The 23,666-nt window shown below is 44.2% G+C and overlaps 1 protein-coding gene across 1 annotated transcript in view; it reads right to left on the reverse strand.

The window, feature by feature from the left end:
- Positions 1-23,666, reverse strand: part of MTFR2 (mitochondrial fission regulator 2) — a gene marked incomplete in the record, with an annotated part of 659,997 nt that overhangs the window by 413,920 nt on the left and 222,411 nt on the right. Inside the window, 1 exon segment of the mRNA XM_044076367.1 lies at positions 2,466-2,817. Within this exon segment, the coding sequence (XP_043932302.1) occupies positions 2,466-2,817 (352 nt within the window).

Raw genomic sequence — 23,666 nt, forward strand, 5'->3', positions numbered from 1 at the left:
AACTATCGCCCCATTAGCCTGACAAGTCTGATATGCAAAACTATGGAACGCATCATCATGGACCTAATAAACAAGGATATAGAGAATCTCCAAACTCTAGATCCCACACAGTTTGGTTTTGTGAAGGTTAGATCATGTCTGCTCAACTTGGTAGACTTTGAGTCAGTCACCAGAGCTGTGGATGAAGGCAAGGTGGTTCATACAGCCTACCTTGATCTGACCAAGGCCTCTGATACCATTCCTCACTCAAGAATCATAGAAAAATTCAAAGCTAGGCATTAACCCCTATACGACTAGGTAGGTTGCAAACTGGCTCACAGATAGAACCCACAGTGTGAAAGTAGCTGATTCCAAGTCAGACTGCAGATCAGTCATGAGTAGAGTCCCACAGGGTTCGGTCCTGGGTCCTCTCCTGTTTGGTATCTACTTTTCTGAGGTCCAGGCCAACAGGAAAGGAATCTGGCTTACAAAGTTTGCAGATGATTGCAAGTTGGGTGCCATTATATTAACTCCCCAAGTGATGCAGACATCCTACAGAAAGGCCTCACTAAGACCAACGACTGGTGTCAGAACCATGGCCTTAAGCTCAATGCCAAAAAATGTGTCGTCACCCCCTTGGGAAAAACCTAGTTCCCATGAATTTCCACAACAATAGTAGTCCACTGAATACAGGAGGCCTTATAAGAGATCTGGGAACACAGGTCGACAGCAACCTCTCTTTTGACCACCACATTGCAACTGTGGTCAAATTCCTTCTATGTGGCACATCTCATTACTAAGGGTTTTACATCCAGGAAGAAAGAGGTCATTGTCTCCCTCTACTCTTCCCTCATTAGGCCAATCAGAGAGTACAATGCTCCATTTGGCATGTACCTCAATAGACACAACAACTGGAGAGGCTGCAAAAGTACCTCACAAAAAGGATCCTAGGCCTTAAACATTTATTCTATATGGACAGGCACAATAAACTCCAACTATTCTCTGTCTCAAATCGCCTACTTAAGAGGCGATCTCTGCTTGACTTACACAGCCATGTGACCCAGCTCTGTTAGAAATGCTACATTTAAAGAAAACCCAATCCCTCCGCATCACACGCTCCAGAGACCTCAACCTCATTACCACAATCAACAGAACATGCTGGAGGGACAGATTCATAACCCAGAGACTGCCCATGCTGTGGAATAGACTTCCCATACATGTCAAGCAGAGCACCTCACTGGCCCTCTTCAAGAGAGATCTTGATGAGTGGATGGGAAATAGAAAATTCACCCCCGGGGATTACTCCAGTGGCTCTACTCGACAGAGGCACTGGGAACTAAGGTCGGGTAACACAATGCTAGGGTAATCTTATGGACTAGGCTTGTAAAAGCTCCAGGGCCATTAACCTAGTACACACCTTTGAACCTGATAAGCAGTAATACAGATTAATGCCTTGACTAGAATGCTTCATCCATCCAAAAAACCCTTTTCCCCATTTCTGCACATGGGATCAACAGTGACAATCTACAGCCAAGGTTTACACTGCTGGGTGGCTAGCCCTGCCTTGGTAGATCATCCACACCACACACTTGCATGCATACATACACCTGTGGCCAATTTAGAATGCCCATTCCACCTAATGCATATCTTTGGAATGTAGGAGGAAACCAGAACACCTGAAGAAAACCCACGCGAATACAAGGAGGACATGCAGACTCCGCACAGAAGGCACTCCAGTTGAGAATCGAACTGGGGAACTTCTTGCTGTGAGGCGACAATGCTATCCACTGTGCCACTGTGACACCCCTTGACTGGAATGATTAATAAGTGAAAAAAAATTACTTTTATTAGTTTGCAATGGTGACATATCTACACTGGAGGAGTGCGTTTACCACAGTGACCTTCCTTAGTATGATGAAGAAAAAGACCTCTGGTATTCCACCACAGCAAAAATCCATCACGATAGAGTCCTGTGTCAAACAGCAGGCAAATTTAATTGACTTCTAGATTGGTTTAGAAGTCAATTGATTCTAAACCTTATTGGTTAGTTTTTAGTATAAATACTAAGCATTGCTACCAAAAGATAATGATCTGAAGATGGCTAAATAGCCGAAAGCGCTTATCATTTAATCATTATGGAATTTTAATGCTGCTTTTACTTTTTTCATTAAATTTGCCTGCTGTTTGACACAAGACTCTATCGTGGTGGATTTTTGCTGTGGTGGAATACCAGAGGTCTTTCTTTGTTTGCTTCACTTTTCCACTGGTAAACCTTCAACAAGTGTAAGATATTTTTTTCCTTCCTTAGTATGATGTGCACTCAGAGCTTTTACACAAGACACGGATAAGCAAAAGGAAGAAAGGAAATGAGGGATTTGCATTTTGGATGGCTGTAGCTTGTTTTCATATGGCATATTTGTGAATGCCCCAATTAAAACAAGTAACTGTCACTGAATGCTAAAACTCCTTTGCACAATGTAACTTACCTTTCAGTGGCCCGCAGTGTAACTCTGTTCATTTCTTTAAGGACATCCATCATACTGGGAACATTATCAGTCTTGCTCTTTGCAGTATGTTCCAAGCCAGTGGATCTTTTAACATTAGGTGTTCTGCTCATTGCATCAGCTGTTAAGCTACTGGAGACCCTGCATTCTGGTGATGGTAGTGGGGGCGGAGGAGGAGGAATTAACACTGGCAAAGATGAAGGCTGTGGTGGTAGAACTGGCTGGAGCTTTGTCGTCTTTCCACTGCAATATCCTGTGTCTGAAATTGGAGTTGAAGCTAACTGCGGAGGTGGAAGAGAAGTGCATGGTGTACCTGGAAGATGTCGAAGAGCTTCTATATAAAAATAGAGGCAGGAATAAATGAAAGTTGCATAAAATTAGAAACACAAAAAAAGTATATTAAAATCAATGTAGTTCACAATATTAAATATATAACAACAACAAATAAATTAATTAAAGAATTTAGATTTCATGATAAAGTTTTGTTATCAAACTACTGGGAAGAGAAAATCCTATTAACAGACAAAAGTATTACGTTAAAAGCAATTGACTTGACTATCAAATCTACTTCTCCCCAAAAACTGATATATACCCAGATGATGATATGGAATAATTATACACGCCTTACCCTGCATAAATTTAACTCTAAAAACTCTCCAACCTGTCCATATTGTAAGAATCAACTGGCTGATCTCCTTCATATGTTCTGGAGCTGGAAATGCATATACAAGCTTTGGAATTCCCTTAAGATTCAACTTCAGAAGATGGGTTACCAAAGCACAACGCTGTCATGGAAATTTATGATTTTGCATATTCCCCCGAAAGAACTCCCTAGATCACAAAGTATTATATATATTAATATTTTTTTATTAATGAAGCTTTATATAGCCACGAATTGGTTAGACCCATCTAAAACATCATGGGAAAACTTTAGAGTTTTGGCAACAAGGCATATATTAGCTCATAAACTACTTTTAAATCCGCATAAGAAAAATATTAATAATCCAAAAATTTGGGAACAGATATTTAATATTATACTAGCATAATACTTTTAATTTGAAGGTATTAACAATTATTTATATGTTTGGAGAGAATTTTGTAATCAAACTATTACTTGAAATGTTATTAATTACTCTGTTTTTCTTCTATCATTAATGTTTCACATGGAAGCATTCTTGTAAATATTGTATATTTGTTTGGTGTGATGGTTAGTGATATTAGCAGTTTTTTTTTTTTTTTTTTTAATTTTTGTTCTTGTTTTTAATGATGTATGAAAATAATATAATAATAAAGATTTATTATGGAAAAAAAAATCAATGTAGTTCACATATTCATTTAGATATTTAGCTCATAGTCCAAAATAAAACAGGACAGCTTATTAGAACTGCATTTTTATATTTTGGAATAACAAACACCTCTTCATTTACTCTACTAGGAACATCAAAATCAGGTGTCATTAGTGAACTATTCATGATTCAAGTATGTGGTACACAGATATATACTTTAAGGAGAACCACATCCACAGACTCAAAAAAAAAAACATGTTTATTTGATTATGGTTTGGTGTTTCTTACATTTTGCCACCACTCTGGGATTATTTACAGGTTTTTAAAATATTTTTATATGTAATTTCAGAACCTGACCACATGGGGTCTAGCATCTTGACATGATCTTGATTGTTTACTCTAACTCTAGGTAACCCACAATACAGTGTTTGTCTGTAAAAACAAATTACATCATGCAGGCATCTTTCTTCCCAAGCTCCGTCACTGCATTGATTTTACATGCATACACTGCTGTCTTTCAGTTAGTTTTAAGCAACATTTCTTGCTGTTCAATGACTGCTTAAAACACAAACAGTGAAAATGCCACTGAACAGACTTTCAAAGTGCTTTTTATTGCCGTTTCTTTTTAGAAAGGCTAATTTGCATTATTTTGTGTTGCCTGAATTGTAGTCTTTCATCTCCTCTCCTTCCCCCTTCACACACAACTTCCCTAGCTGTCAAAGTGCTAAGGATAATTTGAGCTGTTATCTGCTGTGATTGACAGCTCACAGCAGAAGACTTGACTCATGTACGTATTCCTTGTTCTAGCCTTTCCTTTCTGTCAGTGGGACACTTCTTTTTGCTGCACCATAGCCTCCTTCTGTCCTGAAATTTAGATCCAAGCTCCACAGTAATTGGAAACACACTGTTTGGCAAACCTTCCAACTCCCATTCTCAGCCCTTCCTGTTAGGCTAAATAGCTAAGAAATTTTAACTAGACTGTAAACAGAATATTTTAATGGACTTACAGGATTGCCATCACATGTTTCTAAGTAGTAATTTAAGATTAAGGTATCACATACACTTCATGTAACCTTCAGTACTTCACCCTATTACAAATTATGATGGGTGTGCCCAAACTATGTTAACCACAATGAGCATTATGTAATGACTCAGAATATTGCGGAAATAATCTAGGTTTTCACCCAGTCTGTCTTGCTCTTGTATGCAAATGCAGGATTGCATTTTAAATTGACAAATGTGCCATTTTTTTTTTTTTTACAAAAATCAAATTCATCTTTGCGATCTCTGTTTTAACCCCTAAATTTCCCATCTAATTTTGCCTGAGATGTTGCGATTTGTAAAAATCAAGAGGAAATTTGATTTTAGGGGCTAAGTGAGGGGGGGCAGGGCACTTTCAAAAATCTTAAAGCCCTCAGACAAATATAAGGATGGATTTGTATTAGTTCCAGAATCTAAATGAATTTGTGGGCAACAGAGTTTTAATTGTGATGAAAAGGTGATAATCTGATCATACCTGACCAACCAACAAGAGGAGAACGTCATTAGGTGTGAACCAAAGGCAGCATTGATAAGGATAAAAATCAACTATTTCTCTCTCCAGAGAACTTGGACAATCAAGAGATTTAGCTCCAAAATGCTGGACATATTTATTATTAGTTCTGTAGCACCCCACTGTTAATTTTACAGATAACTGAAGTCATGAAAAATTTAGAAAGAATTCAACTTGTCAAGATAGCCAACTTACTGAGGTCATCAAGTTACACGGAAGGAGTTCCATATTTGGCAATGATGTAGTGACAGTCTTTAGCAAACATAACACAATATCAGGAGCTGAAATTATTTGGGGAGAGTTATAACATCTGAGCAACTGAAAAAAAAAATGCCTTCCCCCATCCCCAGACCATCTGAAAAAGTGATGTACTGTATTCTATTATACATAAAGTATGAAAGATCAAAAATGACATTTTTATTACAAATATTAACTCGATACTTTATGAGATAGCATACTTACACTACATTAAGATGAACAAAAATATTATTATTATATTTAAGTGACCTCTAATATATATGCATCATTTAAAGACATACCAGCATTCTCATCTTAGCAGTTACGCATAAAGAAATAATAACATAACAGAAATGTCTGGTTTCCTTTTTGCTGAGTACAGAAGAAAAAAAGAAGTTATGTACTTACCATAACATTCCATGTGAGTTGTTCTTCTCGCCTTCATTATTATTGATGGGTTCGGAGCTGATCCTCGGCTCCGAGTCAGCCAATTTGCAAAGCTCGAGGTCTCTAACAGCTCGCGGCCGAAGCCCTATCCCACAACGCACCTCTACTTTCCCCAGATCTTGTTTGCTGCCAACTAGCATGAAACCTACCCCAGATTTCAAGGAAATCATACAAACAAACTAGTGAGAGGAAACTCCTCAGGAGAATCAAAACCAAGATAGAACCTCTCGAACTTCCAGACATTGGATGGGGTTAGGTGGGGGGGGGGTCGTAATAATGAAGGCGAGAAGAACAACTCACATGGAATGTTATGGTAAGTACATAACTTCTTTATGTGAAGTTGTTCAATGTCGCCTTCAGTCTTACTGATGGATAGTGTCCCCCAGCACCACAATCTTGGGTGGTTCATGGAAGTACCTGCTTAAGGACAGCAGACCCAAATGAATCTTTGTCCCTAGAGGCCTTGTCTACCTTGCAGTGAGAAATAAAGGTATGTGGCTTTGACCAGGTGGCAGCTGCACAAATAGAATCAATAGGTGGTCTGGTCAAAAAGGCTACAGAAGTAGAAACCGCTCTGGTAGAATGAGCTTTGACTTTGTCATGTAATGCAATGCCTGCTTCATGGTAAATAAAGGATATACAATCAAAAAGCCATTTAGACAAGGTAGATTTGGATACCGGTGCACCTTTCCTAGAATTCGAGGAGGAGACAAACAGTTGATCAGCCCTTCTGTGTTCTTTTGTCCTGTCCAAATAGAAACGAAGTTGTCTATGGACGTCAAGTTTGTGAAGCATATACTCCAAATGATTTGAGTGATCGAGAAAGAAAACCGGTAATTCAATCATATGATTAAGTGTGAATTCTGAAAAAATTTTTGGTAAGAACGACGGATTCGTTCTGAGGGAAACCCTATCTTTGTGAAATATCAAGTACGGTTGCTTAATAGAAAGGGCTTGTAACTCTGAAATTCTGCGTGCTGATGCAATGGCCACCAAGAAAATGGTCTTCCAAGAAAGATATTTCAGCTCACAAGAGGACGCAGGTTCAAAGGGGGAGAGAATAATCTTTGACAGGACAAGGTTCAAATTCCATGGAGCAGTAGGAGATCTGATCGGTGGTTTTAAGTGCATCGTACCCTTCAAAAAATCCTTAGCCAACTTGTTAGACATAATACCATTTTCAGATTAACCTATATAAAAATTAGAAATAGCAGCCAGTTGCACTCAAATAGTTGCTGCTACAGCTCCTTCATTGAACAGTTTTGTCAGGAATTCCAAAATATCCAAAATGGAAGCTAATAAGGGTCAATGTTATTTTGCTGGGCACAGATGGAAAACCTTTTCCACTTACTGAGATAAAGTTTCCTGGTTGAAGATTTGTGTGTAGACAAGAGAATATGTTGAGCCTCTTCTGATAAATTTTAGAACCTGGCTATTCTGGGAATTAGAGCAGCCAAGCTGTCAGTTTGATGGACTGGAGAGAAGGGTGAAGAGCTCTTGACGAGTGGGTCAATAGATCTGGCACTGGGTCCATGATCCAAGGCTCCTCCAGTATATGAGGCTTCAGAAAGGGGAACCAAATTTGATGAGGCCAATATGGGGCTATTAAGATAAGTGTCCTGCCCAGAAAACTGGCTTTCTGTAAAACTTTGGGAATCAGGGGAAATGGAAGGAAGGCATAAAGAAGTCCCGGAGGCCAATCGTGAACGAATGCGTCCCTCGGGGGTTGTCCCTGTTGAGGGATCAGGGCAAAGTAGTTGCTACACTTAATGTTTGTGGGGGTTGAAAAAAGGTCACAGAAAGGCTGGCCCCATCTGCGGAAACGTTCTTGAGAGACCACTCATGAGGCAACAGAATAGCTCTGCTGAGTCTGTCCGCTATCACGTTGGATTTCCCCGGGATGTACGTTGCTATCAGAAAGCGCTGGGTGGACTCTGCCCATTTACATAATCTTAGAGCCTCTCAACATAGGGGGTAAGATTTGGTTCCACCTTGTTTATGTACCAGACTACAGACATATTGTCTGACTGGATCGCAATCGTGCCTAGAGGAAGGGAGTCTTGAAAGGACTGCAACGCTAAGAGAACCGCTCTCATCTCTAAGATGTTTATGCGCAAATGAGCCTTGTGGACCTGCCATTTACCTTGGGCTGTCCATCCCTGATAATGCCCCCCCAACCTATCAGGGAGGCGCCCATGGTCACTGTTGCAACTGGAGCCAGGAGGACAAATGGATGTCCCATAGTCACCATCTCGGATGTTAGCCACCACCGAAGATCGTCCTTGTAAGAGTTCATTATCAGCACTGGGTGAGTCATCGGTCAGTCCTGATATGTCCACTGTGTGAACAGCAGCCACTGAAGAATGTGCATGTGAGATCTCACTAGGGGTATTGCAATAATCACTGCTGCCATAGTGCCGAGCAACTTGAGAATCTGCAATGTTGATGTTTTGTGTCTTGACAGGAGATCCACAATTTGTTGCCGTAGGGTAAGCACTCTTTCTGGAGGAAGGTTTAGGGACATGCTGACCGTGTCCAAGTCTGCTCCTATAAACACTGAACGCTGTGATGGCAATAAAGCGGACTTTTCTGAATTTATTGTAATGCCCAGTTGGAAACCTGGATCTAAGGCAGTGTCCCTTGCCGGAATAGGTTGATGCATGGTGGGAGCGGTGAGGAGGCACTCGTCCAAATATGGAAACACCTGGATTCCTAAATATCTCAAGTGAGCGATGACCACTGCCATGCATTTGGAGAACACTCTGGGGGCTGTAGTGAGACCAAAGGGCATGGCCCAAAACTGGAAGTGACTGGCTCCCAGCCTGAAGCTCAGATGATCCCTGGATGGCCTGGCCATTTTGATATGGTAATACACATCCTGGAGGTTTAGAGAGCACATCCAATTGTCCCTCCCTAAGAACAGGAGTATGGACTGAAGCGTGACCATCCGGAACTTCATCTTGACCACATATTTGTTGAGTCTGCTGAGGTCCAAACTAGGTCTCCAGTCCCCTGTCTTCTTTGGCACCAAAAAGAATCTTGAGTAAGTTCCGGATCCTTGCTGGTCTGCTGGGACTGGCTGGATGACTCCTTTTTGTAATAAGTTTTGGACCTCTATGGATGCCACATCCCGTAGACTGGGTGGAATGTCTGGGATTCATTTCGTTGGCCTGGGTTGTAAAAGAAAGGGGATGAAATATCCTCTGGATATAACATTTTGTACCCATCAGTCTTCTGAGATTTTTAGCCAGGTGCCTAGGTACAAAGACAAACATCCCCAGACTGCCTCCAGAGCAGGACAGACAGGCCTCCTTTCAGGAGTGCTGATAGGGCTTCCCAAGGAACTGATCCCCGTCACCGTGGTTCTGCGGACCCCCCTCTGCCGCGTGGGAGTAGTCTTCCACCATTGCCTCCTCCTCTGCCCATGGAGGAGGCTTCACCTTGTGAGTTCGGAAAGGCTCCTTGGGTCTTATGGAACCACATTTTCTCTCCCCGTTGACCTTTAGGATAAGGTCTAGTAGGGTAGAAAAATGGACTCCTACGGCAGTCTTACCGTCTTGCTGACATCTGGTGAGGGTCTCTAACTTTTGGTCCAAACAAAGAAGAACCATCAAAGGGGGCATTCACAAATGACGACTTAAAAGGTTCTGCAAAAGAACAAACACATCCAGGAATGTCTTCGTAGAGCAATTCCTGTACCCGCTGCCCTACCCTTTCCATCAGCTGCGTAAGATACCAGGGCATGGAAGAGTTCACGATGGAATTGAGGGTAGCAAGCTGGGACATCCCTTTGTCTGCCACTGAATCAGCTACTGCACCCTGGAGAGCATCTCCAAGCTCTTTCAGGAGATCTCTCTGAAGCCTTGTGAAGTGGATTAGATAGTTCAGTGACCGAAGGGCAAAGGTCATAAAACTGAACATGCGCTTTCTGTATCTGTTCATGATCCTAGATTCTCTATTAGGGGGATGGACAGATGTAGAGGTTTCAGACATCTCTTTCTTCATGGCTGCTGCCACCACCATTGCATCAACAGATATGGGTTTGGATAAGAGGGACTTATCTTGAGGAGCTGAAATGTATTTGTTGGGCCTCCTAGGGACAGGCACCATAGAATCCGGTGACTCCCACGCCCTTCGATACAAAAGATCCATTGACTCATCGAAGGGCGGAGATACCCAAGAGATGGAGGGTCGAGACCCGAAAGCCTTCAGGAGCACTGATTCGTCCTCGATAGGGTTCAGGGACTGCCAGTCACCCCTCTGCTTAAGGATCTCAAGGATATCCCCAATAGAAAGATCCTCAGAGGGGGACTTGGGGACCCTTCCGATTCCTCCAAATCAGTGTCCGACGTGATGGATTCCTGGGGGCAATCTAAATGTCACCTCTTACATAACCTCTTCCGACGGACCTCCTCAGTGGAAACTTATGGGGAGGTCTCAGAAGAGCAGGGTTCCCCCAAAGGGGCATCCTGAGGCTCCGGGTCCCTACGCTTACAGTGGATCTGTGGTAACGGAGAAGATTCAGGCACTTTCTGGGAGGAGGTGGCCATATCAGAGGTTGTGGCAGTCCGGAGGGACAAAACCCTCCTCATGGCATCGAAGGCATCACGGCTCCAATGCAAGGAAGCACCTGGGTCTGAAGACACCTCCCGCACCAGAACTGCCGGTTCCGAGCCCGAGGGAGGAGCCGAACTCACCTGCGCCAAAGCCCCAAGGGGGAAGAGTCGAAAAAGATGTATCGGTTCGACTCCCCCTCCCCCAGAACCAACAGGAGAGTGTCTGCTCCCAGATTCCACCGCCAGAGCAGAGGACATCAAGGTTGTCAGTACCAACAGGTCTAGAGTGAGTGTCGGCACAGACGGTTCTACAAATGACTGAATAGCCGCCTCAGGCTCTGATGTCACGATTTGAGTCGGAGGATGAGCAGAAACAACAGAAGAGGACTTTGTTAGTTCTGAAGCTGCTTGAGTCGAAGCCGACAGAATTTTAGCTAGCGCTGGATCCTGTAAAAGTCTCCGTACCACTCGATCCACGTCCAAATCAGACAGTCTGGAAGTCTGGGAGGAAAATACTGACGGAGCCGGTGAACCCAGACTCGGGGATCTCAAGGTAGGAGATACCGGTTCCATGACTGGGGACTGGCTCCTACCAACTACCTGTACAGTCGGTTCTGATGTCAATGGAGCCGAGACAGGAGCTTTCTTGGATGGTTTCAGAAACGAAGAGCCCTTCGGACCCAAACTTTTTGAAGAAGCTGGTGAAGAAGCTTTTGATTTTCTCGGAGCAGAATCCAAGTCTGATTGAAATGCAGACAATCAATCCACGCTCCACTAATTTACGTTGCCTGTCAGCCAAAACTCTAGCGCTGAAGCCATGGCAAATGGAGCAAACTTCCTGGAGATGGACCTCTCCCAAGCAGTATACACAGATGGAGTGGCCATCAGTTATACACATCTTCTGATTGCATTTAGGGCATCTCTTAAAACCTGATTTAGCCTTCTCAGACATAACAACAATAACACAGTACAACGTCAGTAATGAAAAAAAAAGAAGTTATGTTCTTACCATAACGTTCCATCTGAGTAGTAGACTTCATTCTTCTGCACATATGGGTATACGGATCCGAGCCGGCAAAACTTTTCAAGCATCAGCTCCGAGCTCCAAGCTCCTCCCTTACCTATATTACATCACTTCCTCCTATCTAGTCCCAGATCGAGTTTGCTGACACTAAGTGGCAACATAACCACAATCCTAAACAGGAAAAACCTGAAGAGTGAGGGGGATGGAGGGAGGGAGGGAAGGTGCAGAAGAATGAAGACTACTACTCAGATGGAACGTTATGGTAAGAACATAAACTCCAAAAGCAAGGTGCAGAAACGGAGATGATGTACAATCCACCAAAAAGCTTTATTCAACCACCAAATCCACAAACAGTACGAAACACCAACACTTGAAAATACATAAACGCCTTAGATATTCCGCCACACGTTTTCGTCTCATACATAGACTTCATCAGATGACCAGCCTTATGTTGCTACATATTGATGTGACCCAAAGTTGTTCAAGGTATTTCGCCTCACTCTTGTTGCCACATTAAAGACCCCAGTGTGGTGGAGATGAATCACTAAACGTCCAATAAAGCTCCACTGTTACTCCATCCTTTAAAACGTTTTAAAGGATGGAGTAACAGTGGAGCTTTATTGGACGTTTAGCGATTCATCTCCACCATACTGGGGTCATTAATGTGGCAACAAGAGTGAGGCGAAATACCTTGAACCACTTTGGGTCACTTCAATATGTAGCAACATAAGGCTGGTCATCTGATGAAGTCTATGTATGAGACGAAAACGCATGGTGGAATATCTAAGGCGTTTATGTATTTAAGTGTTCGTTTTTCGTTCTGTTTCATACTGTTTGTGGATTTGTTGGTTGAATAAAGCTTTATAGTGGATTGTACATCATCTCCGTTTCTGCACTTTGCTTTTGGAGTTTTTGGTAATTTTGGGCAGTTTACACCACTTTATTTTTGGTTAATGGTAAGAACATAACTTCTTTATCTGAAGTAGTTGACTTCATTCATTCTGCACATATGGGACAGAGTCCCCAGCTACTAGTATTCCTGGGAGGCCTTTATGGAAGGATATTTCTGAGCACTGCAGAGCCAAAGGATGCTCTCCCTCTAGAAATAAGATCCAATTTATAATGAGAGATGAATGTGTGTGAATTGGCCCAAGTCGCTGCCGCACAGATATCGTCTAACAGACCTCTTGACCAGAAAGCTGCAGAAGTGGCCATTGCTCTAGTGGAATGAGCCGTCAATACACCAGGAGGAGATAAACCTTTGTCCTTATAAACCTGTGCAATACAGAGAGTGATCCACCTTGCTAAGGACACTTTCGAAACTGCTTTGGCCAAAAATGGTTTTGAAAAAGAGACAAACAATTGATCCGACTTCCGGAAGGGTTTAGTCCTATGGAGGTAAAAATGAAGCTGTCTATGGACATCCAATAAATGAAGCTTACGTTCACCTCTATTTTGAAAATTTGGGAAGAAGACTGGCAAAATTATAGACTGATTAATATTGGCTGCTGAAGACACCTCGGGAAGAAAGGAAGGGTTCGTATGCAGCAAAACCCTATCCTTGTGGAAAACCAAATAGGGGGGCAAGGAGGATAAGGCCTGCAACTCTGAAACTCTCTTGGCTGACGTGATGGCGACCAAGAAGGCAGTCTTCCACGACAAAAACTTTATCGGAATGGAACCGGCTGGCACAAAGGGGGGAGAGGTCAAAGCTTAAAGGACTAAAGTCAGATCCCAGTGGGGGGCACAGTTTCTTTAACTGGTGGTCGCAATAAAAAGGTGCCCTTCAGGAAAGCTTAATTTGGCAGAAGCCAAATCAACCTTATTTTAACCCACATGAAAATTAGAGATGGCAGCCAGCTGAACCTTGATGGTAGAAGCACTTGCACCTGATCTGAAAAGATCGGCCAGAAAATCCAGTATGACCGGAACGGGGGCTGTAAACAGGTTCAGATTGCGCTGAGAGGCCCAAACGCAAAAACGTATCCACTTGCTATTGTAGTAGAGTTTCCTAGTAGAGGCTTTAAGCAAAGCTACCAGAATATTCTTAACAGGGGACGAATGTCCGGGAGTCCTGATGATCATGGGAACTGGAGCAGCCACGCCATCAGCTTGAAACTGTCCAAGTTGGGCAGGGGAAAGCCCAATGGGTGAGAAATCGGATCGGGGCATGGATCTAGAGTCCATGGAGGAGCCAACAGGTGAGACCATAGGAAGAGAAACCACACTTGACGCAGCCAGAAGGGAGCTATGAGAATGACTTTGCACTGCAGCCGGCAAGCTCTCTGAAGGAACTTGGGAATATGCGGTAACGGGGATAAGCATACAGTAGCCCGGGAGGCCAAGCATGGAGTAGAGCGCGTCCCTGGGGACATCCCCCGGAGGGGGGGGGGATCAGAGAGAAGAAGTTGCTGCACTTCACGTTGGAAGGAGATGCGAAGAGATCGCAGCAAGGTTGACCCCAAACACAGAAGATCTTCTCCGCCACTAATTGTTGCAGAGACCACTCGTAAGGCAGAATGATTGCCCTGCTGAGACTGTCCGCTTAGAATGTTGGAGCATCCCGGGATGTGCGTTGCTATGAAAAACCAGCTGGTGGATATGGCCCACTCCCAAACCCACATGGCCTCGCGACAAAGGGGGTAGGATCGGGTCCCTCCCTGTTTGTTTATATACCAAACTACAGACATGTTTGTCTGACTGAATGGCTACCGTCCCCAGAGGTAGGACAGGGTGGAAGGCTCTCAACGCTAAAAGCACTGCCCTCATCTCCAGGACATTGATGTGTAGCTTGGTCTCTGGAGGGGACCACGTGCCCTGGACCGTCCTTCCCAGGAAGTGCCCCCCCACCCGAGCCAGGAAGCGTCCGTGGTCACCGTGGCTTGAGACTGAGGGGCTAGAAAGCTGCACCCCGCGAAAATGTCCGCTGATTGAAGCCACCACTGGAGTGACGTTTGCATGTCCAATTGATTCGGATGTGGAAATTCATCAGAAGGTCTAGTCAGGACCATTGAACTGCTAGATTCCACTGAAGGACTCTCATGATAGAGATTGCAGCTGCCATCGAACCCAGGGCCCTGAGAACATCGGCTGCTGTGACTACAGAGTGATCCAAGATAGCCGATACATGGGAGTCTGATATTTTCTATCCTTTCCGGGGTGAGAAAAATCTTTGGCTGAATCGAATCCAACCATGCCCCGATGAAGTCTATGATCTGAACCGGAGCCAGGTGGGACTTGTTGATATTGATCATGATGCCTAACTTGTGAGCCAGACCGAGGGTGTAGTGTAGGGCTTGACACAAGTGACGTTTGGTGGATGCAGCAAGGAGCCAGTTGTGTAGGTAGGGGAATACCTGAATGCCCTGAAGTCTCAGGTGAGCCGCTACGACCGCCATAACCTTGGTGAACACCCTGGGGGCTGTGGTGAGACCAGAGGGTAGGGCTCTGAACTGAAAGTGACTGGCCCCCAGCGGGCGTAGAAACCTCCTGGAGCTCCTGTGGACCTTGATGTGATAGTAAGCGTCCTGGAGGTCTAACGAGCACATCCAGTCGCATTCTCTCAGAAACGGTAGAATGGACTGTAGAGTGACCATCTGGAATTTTTGTTTCTCTACCGACAGGTTGAGGATAGACAGGTCCAGAATGGGCCTGAGGTCCCTCGTCTTCTTTGGCACTAAAAAGAACCTGGAGTAGATGCCTGATCCGGATTGATCTGGGGAGACCGGCTCGATGGCTCATTTTTGTAGCAGCTTAGAAACCTCTAAGGCTACAGCCTCCCTGTGAGCGGTTGGAACATCTGGAAGGCGTACTTGAGTTATGGGACATGAAATTAAGGGGATAGAATATAGTCTGGATATGATGTTTAACACCCAGCGGTCTGCAGTAATGGACTCCCATGCCGCTGGATGTAAGGAAAATCTTCCCCCGACTGCATCCAGAGTAGAGCAGCCGGGCAACCCCTCAGGGTTGCTGTGCGGGTCTGTCGGAAAAAGGTTCCCTAGACCCGAAATTTCTGGGATTCCCTCTGCCTCTGGGACAGCGTCGGTATTGTCCCCCTCTGCCTCTGGGGGACGAATATTCCTGAGTGTCACGAAAGGACTGTGATTTCCAGAACCACATCTTCTTTGCCCCTTTTGGTTCCTAGAATAGGGCCTCTGGGGGTTAGAGAAGTGGATTCTGATGGCTGACAAAGTCTTTCCGTCCTCCTCACTCTGGGTTAGTGTATCACGTACGGTCTTCCCAAAGAGGGATGATCCATCGAAAGGGGCGTTGATGAAAGACGCCTTAAAGGGGTCCGCAAATTGACACAGCCTGATCCAGGTGTGACACCTCAAGGTAACGCCTGTACCTGCAGCTCTAGCGGCTCCCTCCGTAGCATGAGAGAGGAGACGCATAGAGGTATTTGTCACTGATTTTAGTGTAGTCATCTTCACAGTGAAAGACTGCTTGTCCTGTTGCGACAGAGACTCCGGGGGCGACTTAGTTCCGATATAAGGTCTCGCTGCAGTCGGATAATATGTGCCAAGTAATACAGCGCATGAATAGAAAATGTCACTGACGAGTACATGCGCTTCCCGAAACGATCCATCGACCTGGACTCTTTGGTGGATGAACCGAGGAACTCTCCTGTGCCAGTTCCTTCTTTGTGGCAGCTGCAACCACCAAAGCGTCTACTGGGGCTCCTTTGGACCATGCCTGCGCCTCTGACGGCGGGGAAAGAATTTTGTCTGGCCTTTTGGGTATAGGCTCTACGGTGTCATGATCCTTCCATGCCCTAGTGGTGATGAGGTCCACCACAGGGTCCGCTGGAGGGGAGACCCAGGAAGTAGATGGGCCCGCGCCAAAAGCCTCCAGGAATACAGACCCATCCGCAGATGGTTTGGGGACTAACCAACCTCCTCTTTGGTGGAGGATCTCCATAATGTCTCCAAACGAGACATCCTCAGTAGGTGATCTGGGGGAACCCTCTCCTTCATCCAAGTCCGTATCAGTAGTAATGGACTCAGGGTAGTCCAAGTGCCTCCTCTTACACTTGTGCTTACAAGGTTCCTCTCCAGTGGAACTCTATGAAGAGGATTCGTAAGCCTCCAGGGGTTCCCAGAGGGGAACAACCTGGGGTTGCTTTGGCACGGGCTGTCCCTGAGACAGGGTAATGGGAGCAGAATCCAAAATCAGAGGGGTCTTTTACAACTAAAACGACGATTGAACGCGAAGGGAGGAAAAAAAGGGAAAGGTATTCACACTCAACTATCACAAAAAGACCAAAAAAAACCTTACTACCTTGCTTAGAGCTCAGAGACCACGATGCTGACTTTTAGAGTGGCAAACGAGATCTAGGGCTAGATAGGAGGAAGTGATGTAATATAGGTAAGGGAGGAGCTTGGAGCTGATGCTTGAAAAGTTTTGCCAAATCGGATCCGTATACCCATATGTGCAGAATGAATGAAGTCAACTACTTCAGATCAATATACTGTTAACAAGAAACAAAGCCAAACCGGCTACAAGTACAAAAAAGGAAGCTTACTGTACAGCAATCACAGAATAAGCCTAACAGGCTAAAGATAAATAACTGAAACAGCCTAAAAACGGCTAAGAGCCTAACCTGCTAACAAAAAATTGCAGAAACTGCAAAAAGCCAAACTCGGCTAAAGGATAGGGCAATAAGCCTAAACCGCTGAACACAGAAAACCAGAAAGAGCCAACGCCCAACAAACGAGAACAGATGGGTTATGATAAAAAAAAAAAAAAAAAAAAAAAAAGGAAGATAATCCAGAATGGATAAACTATCCTAACCACAAGCTAATATAAATTCTAAGTAATTAGTAAATACAGAAATATTTTGAAAACTTTTCCATAAAAAAAAGAACTTATCTCTCCAACGGCCTGAGCTGTAGAGAAACGCACGATCAGTTGCAGTGACAAACTAGATCTGGGGAATGTAGAGATGTATTGTGGGATAGGGCTTTGGCCTCGAGCTGTTAGAGACCTCAAGCTTTGCAAATTGGCCAACTCAGAGCAGAGGATCGGCTCCAAACCCATCAGCAAGAATGAAGGCGAGATTTATCAACTTCACATCAAAGTATTCCAGAACATCCTGGTAGCTTTGGACCGAAAGCCTGTACCGTTCTCCTGTCCTGTCATTCTAGTACACAAATACAATTCACATGCTACAAGTCTTCAAGCGGAGCATCTTAAACAATGCATCTAACAACTAAGTCTCCGTTTACAGAGCATCACACACCTGTAAACTACAGCACCAGAATAAATTTGAATCACCACCAATCAGCATAACATGTTTAAACATAGCATTTTAACCAACTAGTAGAATGCTCGACATAATCTTGATGAATTTCAGTAACAACCTTTTTGCTTTGGAAGGACAAAAATCAAGCTGTCATGCCAAGTACCTGCCTGCAGACCCAGATAAAAACAAATACAGAACAGACAAATGCTCACAAGGACTTTTCCTACACAAGAGAGAAATGAGAAACCCTTTTAACTTCAAACACCCAAGTTATGAGTATTGCACATATTTCGCTTCTTTTACAACACTGCATAGACACACAAGAATAATCAGACACACACGCACTTACATATAAGCCATCCACTTGAATCAAAACGATTCATGATAAAATTAATCTATGCCAAACCGTTACTGGGATAAACTGCGCAGCAGGCATCAATGTTTATGCAAATGTAATTGTTGCTAATGCGATCACATTTAAAGACAAGCCAAAATAAAACTGAAGAGAAACAACAACAAAAGAAAAAAATTATAAATTTTGCGTTTGTGTTCTTCCTATAGTACAGGGTTTGATTCTTTTAGCTTCCATTTGCCATCCACCTACTGTTTTACTCTGAGCAAGTCACTTAATCCATCAGTGCTTCAAGGTTGCCCATTAAAAGATTTACTTTTGTCCACCAAGTTCGCCTGGTTAACAAAAACAGCTAACTTCCAACAGTGCCACTATTACTACCACCATGTTGTAGAATAACAGGTTTTGCATTACCATGATTTTTCTGAAGGGTATAAAGTCTGAAACTCAAATATTGGCCATTATTTTCCAACATCAGTCTTTAATGATTTGCAACTAATTTGCCAGAAAACCACAAGTTTATGAAAAAAAGAGACCAAAAATACGAGGCAAAAAGCTGTACATTTTGCAAAAAATCTACAGTTGTGAGGTACGAGTGCAAGACATATGGACAAAACCAGACCGCCGAAACATCACCCAACACATGACAAATGTGTATGCAGGGGTCAAGCCCCCTTGCACCCACCATAACTTAAATATACCAACTCCATGATCGCACTACAGCGAGGACAAGGAAAATCTCCGGTCCGTGTATGCTGATCTTTCAGGATTTTGAAGTTTTAAAACTGTGAACATATGATCTTCAATATATATATATATATATATATATATATATATATACACACACACACACAGACACACACACACACACACACACACACACACACACACACACACATCCCGTGTTAAAAAAAAAAATAGCCTTGTAATGGGGTGCAATAGTTTCTAACCTTAGTAAGTAAAAAGTTACCCATCCATAAGGAAAAAAGTACAGTTTTGTACCTACCATAAATGTAGATGTTCGAGGATCCACATTGCTGCAGTCCTAACTATTGGGTAGTCCGCTGTCCAGTCGCATAGAATACCAAAGTATATGGACGTTGTCGGTCAGGGCTCATTAGACTGACGACATTGCGTCAGGGTACTAATGCGCATGACCGACGTCATATCCTCAGTCTTTTCTTGCCCCAGATGTCAGAAGACCCTGAAAAGATAAGGCCAAAAACCAAAAAACTCCCAACATATCTGCACCAAAATATATATATATATACAAAATATACAAAAGTAGCAGAATATAACCTCACCTACACAACCACCCCTAAACACAGAGGGAAGGAGGGAGGTAAATTGGACTGCAGCAATGTGGATCTCGAACATCTACATTTATGGTAGGTACAAAACTGTACTATGTTCTTCATTCCACATTGCGCAGTCCTAACTATTGGGTAGAATCCCAAAGCAGAGGTAAGGGGAGGCTGGCAAATCATAAGGAAGCAGGAGCTGATAACATGCCTTGCAAAATAGCTGTGGCAAAACCAGCCTAGACTTAGAGTAGAGAGGAAGGTGGTAATGCTTGAAAGTATGCACTGAACTCCAAGTAGCTGCCTCCAAAATATCATAGTTGCCACCCCTTAAAAAGCTGTTGAAGTGGCGGTAGCCTAGTGGAATGAGGCCTAATCCCAGCTGGAATCTCCTTGCCATGATGGAATAACAAATGCAATGCAAAACCCAATCCACCTAGAAATAGTTTGTTTTGACACAGGCTTGCCCTGAGAACTCAAAGCAAAGAAACAAACAACTGCTGAGACTGCCTAAAATCCTTAGTCCTGCTCAAATAATAGCTTAATTGCCTGTGTACATCTAAAGTGTGCAAAATCTTTTCCCCTTATTTTGGGGGTCTGCATAAAACGTAGGCAAATGAATAGTTTGGTTTAAAGCCACACTAGAAACCCTTTAGGCATAAAGGAAGGATTAGTGCGTAATGATACCTATCCTTATGAAAAATCAAAAGGCTCAACGCCATAAGGGCCTGTAACACAGAAACCCTTCTTGCAGAAGTAATGGTAACAAAAAGCAGTCTTCCATGACAAGTATTTCAGTTCAGCAGTAGCTGAGGCTCAAAAGGTTATAGAGTAAGTTTCTCAACACAAAATTGAGATCCCAAGCAGGAGTAGGAGCTCTAATGCGGGGGTCTTATATTCTTTGCCCCTCTAAGAAATTGCTTGAACAAAGGATGTGAAAACAATGGTGGGTCACAATCATAGTGAGCTGAAATTGCTGCAGCATGAATCTTAATGGAAGAAAAGACAAACCTTTGTCCAATAACTGAGTAACATATTGAAGCGCCAGACTCAAACTACGCTGTGAACTCTCCAAATCCTTTGCTGCAGTCCAAAATAAAAATCTCTTCCATTTTCTCGTACACTTTCCTTGTACTAGGTCTTCTGGCTTCCATAATCACATTTAAAACTTGTTGAGGAAGTTGAGACCTGCTGTCTTTCAAAACAGAATATCCAGGCTGTTAGATGAAGAGAGTGAAGCTTGACATTGAGCAGACGACCGTCCTTCTGAGACAACAGATGTGGAATCAAGGGTAAAGGCCATGGAGGCTTCTTTACCAGACTCCTCAGTAATGGGTACCAGTGCTGCCGAGGCCAATCTGGAGCTATTAAAATCATCCTTGGCTTGTCTTGTCTGACCTTTAGAAGCACCTTTGGAAGAAGAGGCAGAGGTGGAAACGCATACACATGAAGATTTTTCCAACTGAAAGAAAGAGCATCCACTTTCCAAGCTGTGTGATGAAACCTCTTTGTGCAAAACTTTGGCAGCTGGTGGTTTAGTGGAGAAGCGAACAGATCTATGTCTGGAGTTCCCCAGGACACTGTCAACTTTTGAAATACATGAAGATCCAGTTTCCACTTGGGGATCCATGATTTGTCTGCTTAACACATCTGCTAAGGAGTTCTGTGCTCGGCAGAAACCTTGCCTGAAGAGTTAGTTGCAAGCAAGCGTCTCCCATAAAATCATTGCTTGCCTGCAAAAAATTTTTTTTTTGGGTAAAGAATTTTTTTGTTTCCCCTTGGGGTTTTGGTTTTGGGTGTAAACCCCAAATTGACAGTTGGGGTTTTTTGTTCCCTTTTTTAGAATCCAACCATGCCCCGATGAAGTCTATGATCTGAACCGGAGCCAGGTGGGACTTGTTGATATTGATCATGATGCCTAACTTGTGAGCCAGACCGAGGGTGTAGTGTAGGGCTTGACACAAGTGACGTTTGGTGGATGCAGCAAGGAGCCAGTTGTGTAGGTAGGGGAATACCTGAATGCCCTGAAGTCTCAGGTGAGCCGCTACGACCGCCATAACCTTGGTGAACACCCTGGGGGCTGTGGTGAGACCAAAGGGTAGGGCTCTGAACTGAAAGTGACTGGCCCCTAGCCGGAAGCGTAGAAACCTCCTGGAGCTCCTGTGGACCTTGATGTGATAGTAAGCGTCCTGGAGGTCTAACGAGCACATCCAGTCGCATTCTCTCAGAAACGGTAGAATGGACTGTAGAGTGACCATCCGGAATTTTTGTTTCTCTACCGACAGGTTGAGGATAGACAGGTCCAGAATGGGCCTGAGGTCCCTCGTCTTCTTTGGCACTAAAAAGAACCTGGAGTAGATGCCTGATCCGGATTGATCTGGGGAGACCGGCTCGATGGCTCATTTTTGTAGCAGCTTAGAAACCTCTAAGGCTACAGCCTCCCTGTGAGCGGGTGGAACATCTGGAAGGCGTACTGGAGTTATGGGACATGAAATTAAGGGGATAGAATATAGTCTGGATATGATGTTTAACACCCAGCGGTCTGCAGTAATGGACTCCCATGCCGCTGGATGTAAGGAAAATCTTCCCCCGACTGCATCCAGAGTAGAGCAGCCGGGCAACCCCTCAGGGTTGCTGTGCGGTCTGTCGGAAAAAGGTTCCCTAGACCGAAATTTCTGGGATTCCCTCTGCCTCTGGGACAGCGTCGGTATTGTCCCCCTCTGCCTCTGGGGGACGAATATTCCTGAGTGTCACGAAAGGACTGTGATTTCCAGAACCACATCTTCTTTGCCCCTTTTGGTTCCTAGAATAGGGCCTCTGGGGGTTAGAGAAGTGGATTCTGATGGCTGACAAAGTCTTTCCGTCCTCCTCACTCTGGGTTAGTGTATCACGTACGGTCTTCCCAAAGAGGGATGATCCATCGAAAGGGGCGTTGATGAAAGACGCCTTAAAGGGGTCCGCAAATTGACACAGCCTGATCCAGGTGTGACACCTCAAGGTAACGCCTGTACCTGCAGCTCTAGCGGCTCCCTCCGTAGCATGAGAGAGGAGACGCATAGAGGTATTTGTCACTGATTTTAGTGTAGTCATCTTCACAGTGAAAGACTGCTTGTCCTGTTGCGACAGAGACTCCGGGGGCGACTTAGTTCCGATATAAGGTCTCGCTGCAGTCGGATAATATGTGCCAAGTAATTCAGCGCATGAATAGAAAATGTTGCTGACGAGTACATGCGCTTCCCGAAACGATCCATCGACCTGGACTCTTTGGTGGATGAACCGAGGAACTCTCCTGTGCCAGTTCCTTCTTTGTGGCAGCTGCAACCACCAAAGCGTCTACTGGGGCTCCTTTGGACCATGCCTGCGCCTCTGACGGCGGGGAAAGAATTTTGTCTGGCCTTTTGGGTATAGGCTCTACGGTGTCATGATCCTTCCATGCCCTAGTGGTGATGAGGTCCACCACAGGGTCCGCTGGAGGGGAGACCCAGGAAGTAGATGGGCCCGCGCCAAAAGCCTCCAGGAATACAGACCCATCCGCAGATGGTTTGGGGACTAACCAACCTCCTCTTTGGTGGAGGATCTCCATAATGTCTCCAAACGAGACGTCCTCAGTAGGTGATCTGGGGGAACCCTCTCCTTCATCCAAGTCCGTATCAGTAGTAATGGACTCAGGGTAGTCCAAGTGCCTCCTCTTACACTTGTGCTTACAAGGTTCCTCTCCAGTGGAACTCTCTGAAGAGGATTCGTAAGCCTCCAGGGGTTCCCAGAGGGGAACAACCTGGGGTTGCTTTGGCACGGGCTGTCCCTGAGACAGGGTAATGGGAGCAGAATCCAAAATCAGAGGGGTCTTTTACAACTAAAACGACGATTGAACGCGAAGAGAGGAAAAAAAGGGAAAGGTATTCACACTCAACTATCACAAAAAGACCAAAAAAAACCTTACTACCTTGCTTAGAGCTCAGAGACCACGATGCTGACTTTTAGAGTGGCAAACGAGATCTAGGGCTAGATAGGAGGAAGTGATGTAATATAGGTAAGGGAGGAGCTTGGAGCTGATGCTTGAAAAGTTTTGCCAAATCGGATCCGTATACCCATATGTGCAGAATGAATGAAGTCAACTACTTCAGATCAATATACTGTTAACAAGAAACAAAGCCAAACCGGCTACAAGTACAAAAAAGGAA

This window comes from Protopterus annectens, chromosome 1.part1 (assembly GCF_019279795.1).
Source record: "Protopterus annectens isolate FY-2018-M chromosome 1.part1, PAN1.0, whole genome shotgun sequence".
Taxonomy (NCBI): Eukaryota; Metazoa; Chordata; order Ceratodontiformes; family Protopteridae; genus Protopterus; species Protopterus annectens.